General features: G+C 37.6%; 1 protein-coding gene across 2 annotated transcripts; it reads right to left on the bottom strand.

The window, feature by feature from the left end:
- Positions 1–336: 336 nt before the first annotated feature.
- Positions 337–9,322, bottom strand: LOC132604275 (protein SUPPRESSOR OF K(+) TRANSPORT GROWTH DEFECT 1). Of its 2 annotated transcripts, XM_060317721.1 has the most exons (8): positions 8,548–9,275; positions 3,601–3,706; positions 1,916–2,114; positions 1,730–1,798; positions 1,584–1,658; positions 1,374–1,472; positions 1,050–1,205; positions 337–701 (listed from the first exon to the last, which is right to left on the bottom strand). In XM_060317721.1, the coding sequence occupies exons 1-8, from the start codon at positions 9,020–9,022 to the stop codon at positions 576–578; spliced, it is 1,305 nt and encodes a 434-aa protein (XP_060173704.1). In that variant the 5' UTR covers positions 9,023–9,275; the 3' UTR covers positions 337–575. The 2 variants fall into 2 exon arrangements, with proteins under 2 accessions (XP_060173704.1, XP_060173712.1); XM_060317729.1 differs by lacking the exons at positions 337–701; positions 1,050–1,205; positions 1,374–1,472; positions 1,584–1,658; positions 1,730–1,798 and having other exon boundaries at positions 1,935–2,145; positions 8,548–9,322.
- Between the last annotated feature and the right edge of the window lie 213 nt (positions 9,323–9,535).

The raw sequence follows: 9,535 nt of genomic DNA, 5'->3' as shown, positions 1-9,535 counted from the left end.
GCAAAAGGTCTTTGCTGCTTCTCTCACTTTCTTCGTTGTTCATTTTTTCTCTTTTGACTTGTCTTTTATACCTAAGCCTTTGCATACACGAGAGGGAAGATTTTCCTAAGATCACCTCTGATAAATCATACAAAAAACGCACAGGTAAATGCAGGTTGCACTAACTAGTTCAACATTTTGCATATGGAAAGCTTACCCTGAGATCACCTTTGATAAATCAATCATACGAAAAGCAGGATCCTTTAACTTCTAAGTTATGATAAAGTAGTTGACTTTAATCATAAAAAACGCAGGTTCAGATTTTGCAAAATAACTATGAACATAGCGATGAGGAAATCACATAAACTTTGGTACTTGCAGTTGCTTAATTAATTGCAATAAGATTTGCAGAGGCTCCACATTGGTAACTACATAAAATGTAAAACTGACACCCCAGAAGGAAAGGGTAAACAACGTCAACTTTCCAATTTTTTAAAATGGCCTTTGAACAGATTAGTGTGTTTTTAAGGCAAAACACAAATAAAATACAAATCATGGCAAATGTACGAAAGACACGATCAATGTTATCAGTTTCTTCACCCTTCTTCTCCAAACTCCTTTGTGAATCTTTCATGCACCTCAAGGTCCGATTTACTTACTGTTGGTCGTTGACGGGCAAGCACCTTATCAAAGTCTGTTTTTGAAATGGGAGGGGGGATGATCTGCAAGGCCATTAATCAGCAAGCAGCTAATTAGAGTCAATTTTATAAGAGCAAGATTACTACAACAAATAATCAAAGCTCCACACTCAGATATCTTATCTTTTCATTTAAACACCAATAACTATTTTACAACATAATGAAACCTTGATATGTAGGTAGATCAGCGGAAGCACTATTTCTAATCACATTAAGTTAAAATTACTACATAGCTCATGCATCTTCCAAAAGTAATTGATGAAAAACAATTTAGATTGATTGTCCAACAGGAATTCTGAGTGAAGCAAAAAGATTAACGAACTCAGGAAATTTTATTTACACCACTGATCTACCGAATTTATCTGAATGTACCTTGGATGCAAGTCCTTTAGTAGCAAGATCCTGCATAGTTGTCTGCACAGCACCCGGGTGTTTTGGACCGCACGGAATCCATGTATCATCTGATGTGTGGGTGAAGAACATAGCATCTTGTGTTTTGCGTACAGGTTCGAAGAGCACATCCTTGACCTGTTCGAGAAGAGAAAGTGCAGTTATATTAGAGGAAGAACCCAGAGGAATAACTCCACTTATATGGTTGAGGGAGTTCGGGATGTGGTGGTGGGAAGGATTTGTTTGCAATGAACAAATTGTTAAGTTACATGTTAGGCACAAGTCAATAAAACCAATTAGACTTACACAGACAGAAACATCTGAACCAGAAAAACCTTCTGTTTTACGGCCCAAGTCTTCAAAGTCGCTCTCACTTAAGTTATGGGGGGTGTCCCCTAAATGAACCTGCAAAGTTTAAAAGGCCAAAAGAGAATAAATAGGCCTAGCTCCTATAAAACTAGAATCAGATTACATTGCTTAAATTTACTCATCAACAAAAATAACAAATGGACTCACTTTGAACATGTGTTGTCGTGCCTTCGCATCTGGTAGAGGAATGTAGATGCGCTTATCAAATCTTCGCCGTATAGCCTGCAGAGGACAATTTCTGTAAGCAAAAGACCATTACAATCTGCTGTATTATACCACGGCTCATTCTTTACCTGATCTAGGGCATAAGGTGTATTTGTTGCCGCAAGAACAAGAACCTTATCATCATTGTGTCCAACACCCTGAAATTACAAACTAGATAAGTCAAAGGTATTTATTTAACAAAACCGACCTTCCTTTCCTGTTTCTTACTAGTTGCAGATCAGGCAATCACTACGCTCCCACTGTATAACAAGTACCTGCATCTGCACAAGCAGTTCTGTTTTAATACGTCTAGAAGCTTCACTCTCATTTCCTTCTCCTCGCTGTCCACACAAGGAATCAATTTCATCAACGAATATAATGGACGGGGCACTTTCGCGAGCCATTTGGAATAGGTTCGAAACTAGCTTTTCACTTTCACCCATCCACTTGGAAACAAGGTCCGATGATGAGATACTGCATAAAAACAGCAGTTGGCACTTGCCAACTTTACAGCCTAAGTTCTTGAAACACAAAAATCAAAAATGGCTTGACAAAAACAGAAATGCAACTGAATTCATGAAGTTCCTCATCTATATAGGCATTTCATCAAGATATTCACATAAGTCTATGAAGGGAAGAAAAAGTACAGATGAAAAATCCATTAGCATTGGATACTGCGACATTTAAGCGACTACACATGTCTAAAATTATTCAGGAAATCAAGCATCTCATAAGACATTGCTATCATATCATTGGATCTATATAAGAACCAGCAAATATTGGGACGAAAATTCAGTGAACATCTTTTTTTTTTTTTTTTTTTTAAATTACAATGTTAAACGCCATTGCCGGGGATTTTTATTTTTTTGGTGAAACTGGAGAACATCTTATCTCTACTTTTTTCATAATCGTGGTTTTAGGGCCAGCTTGCACGCACCTCAACTAATTCACATAAGTCTATGAAGGGAAGAAAAAGTACAGATGAAAAATCCATTAGCATTGGATACTGCCGACATTTAAGCGACTACACATGTCTAAAATTATTCAGGAAATCAAGCATCTCATAAGACATTGCTATCATATCATTGGATCTATATAAGAACCAGCAAATATTGGGACGAAAATTCAGTAAACATCTTTTTTTAATGACAATGTTAAACGCCATTGCCGGTGATTTTTTTTTTTTTTTTTGAAATTGGAGAACATCTTATCTCTACTTTTTTCATAATCGTGGTTTTAGGGTCAGCTTGCATGCACCTCAACTAATTCCATGGGGTACCTACTACCTCCCACCAGCCTAAGTTACTCGGACTCTTCGAAAGTGTTGCCGCACCCGTGTCGGATCCTTCAAAAATACACTACTTTTGAAGGATCCGACACGCACCCGATGACATTTTAGGAGAGTCCGAGTAACATGTCCAGCACAAGTACCGGGTAACTCTGTCCACCGAGGCTTGGACAAAGGGGAAGAAATCACCTAGTGTTTTTTCCTCCGCTGGGAATTGAACCTGAGACCTCATATGATTATCAACCCACCACATTGACCACACCCTTGGGTGCAAATCAAAAGTATTTCAGTAATAGCACACACCAAGATGGTGCACTGTCATATCTCAAGTTATCCAACTGCCTATATAAGTATCTCAGGTCCAGGTCCAGATTATTTGCAGCCCACCTTCACCCCCCCCCCCCCCCCCCTGCGCATCTTCTAAAAACTCCTATTCTTTGCTTTTTTAAACTTTTTTGGGCCTGCGAAGGAGATTCATGTTCCTCGCTTGTTCTTAAATCTGACCTTATGACAGATGAATATGATGTTAGCAACTGAAGAATAACTATAACCTGTGCATTTTTCCAGACTCAAAGCCACATAAGAAAAGCAATGTCTGTATAATTTAGCTGAACTGGTCAGCAAAATGGAGAGTAAATAATAGGAATAATTGCACACCAGAGGACAAAATACCTGAAAAAAGTGGAATCTGCTTCAGTAGCAACAGCTTTGGCCAAGTATGATTTTCCTGTCCCAGGAGGACCATATAAAAGAAAAGCTCTCCATGGCCTCCTCTTGCCTATAAGAAAGGGAAGAAAACTCTTAGATGATGATGAACGAAAGCGCTCAATAAAATAGTAAAGTTAGGTGATGATGGAAAATTTTGCGCAGCTATTTAAAATATTCTAATCTACTATAAGTAAAAAAAAAAAAAAACATGTTATTGACTTTTTATGCCTACTTTTTTTGGTATGCTGAGAGGCTTTTGAGGGAACAGTAACATAAATCTGAGAGATATTACAAACTGAAAATTTCGCATGAGCATTACCAGCAGTTACTACATGTATAAACATCCTGTAAAGGTTTCCATGCCCAAAGAACAGTCAGAATGTTCCCTAAAGCTTCATACATTTCCTTCCTAAAGACACTTATTTTTTTTTTAACTGGTAATACTGTATTCGTCAGCATTAAGGACATGCGGGAGACCTCCAAAAAACGTCCCAGCAAAGCTTGACTGACAACTTTTACAAAGTTATATCAAAGCTTCTAAAAGAAAGGCCCAAAGAACGTTAATCTACGTAACACAATCATTTAAGTCACTAACGGATCGAAAATTCAACTAACAGATTGACCGACAACTTTTACAAAGTTATATCAAAGCTTCTAAAAGAGAGGTTAAAGCAGGTAATAGAAAAATTGGTAATAACTCTCAAATTAATAAAAAAGAGACAAATAATGGATGCATTTCTTATAGCTAATGATTGCTTGGATACCAGAAGAAAGGAAAAACTTTTGGGCTTATCTATAAGTTGGCCATTAAGAGAGCATATGATCAAATCAAATAGAGCTTCTAGAGTACTAGCTTAAAGGCAGTGTAAGCGTGCGAAAGAGACGTCCATGGGCTTGAAGCAGAAAGGAAGCACATATCCCTTAGAAGTTCAGGTGTACAACTTACAGATGACTGAAAAATACCAAACATATATGAATATAGTTCTATTCCTATTATCTTGCTGCTATTACTGCTTATTATTACTGTTCATTATTCCTGATGTTTTTTCATCTCTCCTAGATCCAGGAATCTATCGGAAACAGCCTCTCTACCCGTCAAAAGGTAGGGGTAAGGTCTGCGTACACTCTACCCTCCTAGACCTCACATTTGGATCACCTTGCGCGTTATTGTTTGAAGCGCACACTTCTTAATCGTGTGGCTCCATCCATGAAGCGATAGCACCATGATTCGCATGACTTCATCACTTTACGATGACTTTCAATAAAAGTTATAAAACTCCTCGAAGGAGATGGTCTTTCACAGGAAGAAGCTGATAAGACATTGTGCGAGCACTATGGTACTCTATCTTGATCCTGATAAATGAATTCCTTTGCCGCTCAAATAGGATAAGGCAAAGAGATCTCATGTCTCCTTTTCTCTTCACTCTGATCATAATGATCAGTATTGCAGGTACAAAAGGATGGATTAAGGGGTATCTGGCATCAAACAGTATGCAAGAGAATATGGACATCTCACACCTGCTATATCCAGTGACGTTATGTGATACAAATATGGAATAATTTAGACAGTTCAAACTGATTTTGGTTTGAACTTGTTTCTAGTTTGCATATAAACTGGATGAAAGCATGATTGACCGAGTTAATAAGGTACCAAATTTTCAGGGTTTGACTTGTGTTCCGAGCTGCAGGACTAGATCCTTACTCACTACTTACTTAGTTCTTCCTTTGGGAGCCAAACACAGAATCAGATGGCACATGGTCCTTGAAAGATGTGAAAAAGATTAGCTGGTTGGAGGAAACATCAATTATCTCTTAGAGGTAGACTAGTCCCAATTACCTACTAGGGACTAGTCCCGATTATCCCTTCTCAAACAAAAAAAAAAAAAAAAAAACCTAGTGCCAATTATCAGTGTGTTGGAACCTTCACCAGCATATATCATGTCTTTGTTGCCAATTCCAATGAAGGTAAGTAAAAGATTGAATAAACTGGATATTGTTACCTATTTCAGAAAAACATAAAGATTGAATAAACTGAATAGAAGATTTCTATGACAATGCATTAATTGAATAAACTGAATAGAAGATTTCTATGACAATGCATTAAACGAAAGTAGACATCCACTAGGTAAATAGAGTCAAACAGAGAAGGAAGGAAAGTCGGAAATCAAGAATTTGAGGCTCATCATAGCATGTCGATGAAATGGCTATGGACAGAAATGGTGTACAAATTGGTGGAATGAACGAGCACCGTTCAATCTTGTGGAGTAATAGTTCATAGCAAGTAAAGCGCCTCATATCAGTTTGCCACCACTCTACTGGAAAGTCAGAATTCCTACCGCGATTCCTTGCACGCCAATTCCCCAACTCCTGAATAGGTGCTTTGGACTTAATGTATAAACCTACAGATATACTGAGGAGTAAGGGAGCTTGGATAGCTTGTCTAGATTTGAGATGCAAAGAGAAAGATCTCTTTTTTATGACACTACTTATCGATCCGATCCGAAAAAGTGGCTGACCAGGGCCTTATTGATAAACAGAAGAAATGGTTCATGAGCCCTAACACTTTTAAGCCCACAACTACATAGACTAGATTATTCAACATGCAGCATACCAAGTTTGAACCTATTGGTCTCAAAAGGAAACTCCTTACCCTTCAGAGACTACATTTTTACTCTACATATGCGGGCAAGTAGTATCTATGACGGTTCACCCACCCTGGTTACGAAACTCTTTTCTCCCACTTAAAAAGAATCACTAACGTGGCCTAGTTTTGTGGAAAGAATTGGTTCTGTTGCTGCAAAAAGATCTCATTTTGTTATGACAATTGGATTGAGTACTGTCCTCTTAAATATACATTTCCAAATAAATTTCTCTTGTCGCAGCACACAGAGGCAAAACTACCAATGTAAATCTAGCAATGCATAAACATTTTCAAGAAAATTTCGAATCTTGGAGCTGGAAGGATAGCTAGTTTTCTCAGTTTTTTGGATAGTCTTAAAGACTATCCAATTGGACAGATAAATTATGCTGGAATTACAGAGCAAGGGGATAGTGATAAAAGAAGCTTGCCTAAATCTTGGCCTCCGCAGCTTTTGAGAACAAAAGTGCGATATGAGGTGGCTTGCTTCTCTTGGTTAGTGATAAAAGGAGCTTGCCTAACTCAACAAATACACTAGAGAAGAGTATTTCGACCATGCATCGGATGTATGTTTTGTCAGAAGGAAAGTGAAAGTATAAACCACTTGTTCCTACATCGCTACGTATCCTCAGTATGGCAACTATTTTTTAATATGGTGTACTACGGTGGTTAACGAAAAAATCTACTCATTACCTACTAAGTTGCTGGGTATAGGGAAGGCCGGAATAACACGCCCAGGAAATACGGAACACAATTCCAGCACGTACTTAGTGGACTATATAGATAAAGGAGCCTGGAATTTTTTGAAGATAGAGCCAATTCAATCTTAAAGATCAAACTTAACTGTATACTTATGTTTCCTTTTGGTGGAGATAACAATACGTAAATGAGACGAAAAGACACCTCAGAGTCTCTACAAGGAAAATGGAACAATAACTTGTCTTTGCTTTGGCTTTTGATGTAAATATTACAGCACTCACTTGATACTGATCATCTTAATTGAATTTTACTTATCCAAGAAAAAAACCCATACATCTACTTAGCTCCATATATGTAAACCCATCATAGCGGTAGGTCGATAACTAGCATAAGAATATCATAATATGAAAATCCTCTAGACATTAAATCCCAAAACGAGCTGGGCATATATATAATATTCACACAGCTAAGCCCAACTAGTTGGGATTGAGGTATAGTTAAGTTAATTGACCATTGATCCTTAAACTTAAAGCTACTTAAGAATCAATTTTAAAAATCAGTGTTATCAAAGCGCGCTTAAGCCCTGAAGCAAGGCTCAAAACATGTTGAGCGCCTCGCCTCGCTTTATGTGCACTTTAGTGTCATCATCAAGGCTCTAAGACATACTTTTCCTTGTCAATGAGCCTCTCTTGGAGAGGTGACACTAGATGATTAATAATTCACTTTATCGTAATATTTTTACAATTTCTTTGTCCATACATTTGTTATTCATGCTTATTATTATTAATCTTGGACTAAACATATATATATTTGTATTTTTTGCACCATTGCACTTTTTTTCATTAAAGCCCATGCTTTATTTGCGCTTAAAGCCCCAGCTGACCTTAGAGCTTTTTTGCGCTTTTCGCTTTTGATAGCACTGTTAAAAATACAATCACCAATACCAATCTTTTTTTTGAAAATTCACCAATACCAATCTTTTAAGCCAACCCTAGTCAGCAAGCTGAAAAACTTTCTCCTTTCTCTAATAATAAGTAATAAGGTAGCTCCAACCTATACAAGAGGGTCTTTAAACTGCCGCTTACTAAGCTCTGTTTCTATCCCGGACAAGCAACGAAGCTACTTAGAATCAAATTTAAAAACAATACAATCATCAACAACAATCATTGTTTCACTATAAATCATAGTACTCACTTAATACCGATCATCTTAACGGAATTTACTTTACTTATCCAAGAAAAAACCCCGTACATCTACTTAGCTCCATCTATGTGAAATGGCATAGCGGTAGGTTGATAACTAACATATGAAAAATCCTCTAGACCTTAAATCCCAAAACAAGCTGGGCATATATAAAACATCCACACAGTTTAAGCCAAACTAGCTTGCGAGTGAAGTAAAGTTAATTGATCATTGATTGTTGAACTTAAAGCTACTTATCAACAACATACCCAGTGTAATCCTACAAGTGGGTCTGTGGAGGGTAGGATGTACGCAGACCTTACCCCTACCTTTGCGGTGTAGAGAGGAGCTACTTAATAGTCAATTTCAAAAAACAATACAATTTAACTGACCCGTAAAGAACTGAGGAAACTTGACAGGCAAAATAACAGCTTCCTGCAAAGCTTGTTTAGCACTTTCCAAACCAGCAACATCATTCCATTTAATATTAGGCTTTTCCCTAACAATAGCGGAATTAAGGCCAGCCCTTAACTTAGACTGTTCAGGATCTTCCCCATCTTCACCATCTTTGGGCTTGGTCTTCGTTTTGGGCCGGGTTGCCACAGCAGCATCACCTCCATTTTGAGCGGGCCCAGTTCCACCTTCATCCAATACAGCCCGGATCTCTTCAGCCCGGCGTAAATACTCGGTGAATTTCTGAGTAATCGCTTCCTTAATCTTAGGGTTTTTTTCGTACTTTAAATGAGTTTTGAAATACTCTAGAGCGTTCATGTAAAGAGGAAATGCTTTAGCATAGTTACCAGCGTTGTCTTCTTGTACAGCTTGACGTACATATTCGATTGCTTGTTCTTTGAAATTGCTATACATCTTTCGATCATGTATTCAATTTACAGACCCAATTCGAGAAAGCGGGTCAGCAGTAGAATCCGAAATTAGTAGGTATTTGTTGAATGGGCCTAATTGAAGTTTGTATGCATCTTTTTGGAGATGGGAGTCTTTGAATATTGAATTTGGGAAAGGTTAATAAGCGTGTGATAGACGTAGGTGGGGCTGCGTTTCAGCGAAATACCCAACTTCTTTTATTGCGAGAAAGCGCCCCTGATTTTCTAAGTTCACCCATTTCTATTCTAGAATAGCCCCATTTTGAAACTGAATATTTCCAATTCAAGTAATGTGGACCTAAGCTCAACTATAGGACCATTATTTGTGAGCTAAAGTTTCATTATTTGGACCTCTGAAGCTTTCAATAAACTTCTTCTTACATGTAGCACAAATTTTAAATTAGTTTCTTTGATCATTTCTACTATAAAAATAAATTTTTGGTCAAAATTGCTTCTTTCCGTGTTTAGCTCTTTACTTGAAAATCAGACAATGGGCAAA

The sequence above is a fragment of the Lycium barbarum genome, chromosome 1, assembly GCF_019175385.1.
Source record: "Lycium barbarum isolate Lr01 chromosome 1, ASM1917538v2, whole genome shotgun sequence".
Taxonomy (NCBI): Eukaryota; Viridiplantae; Streptophyta; class Magnoliopsida; order Solanales; family Solanaceae; genus Lycium; species Lycium barbarum.
The sequence above is the reverse complement of the archived record's forward strand: the minus strand, read 5'-3'. Positions and strand labels throughout refer to the sequence as shown.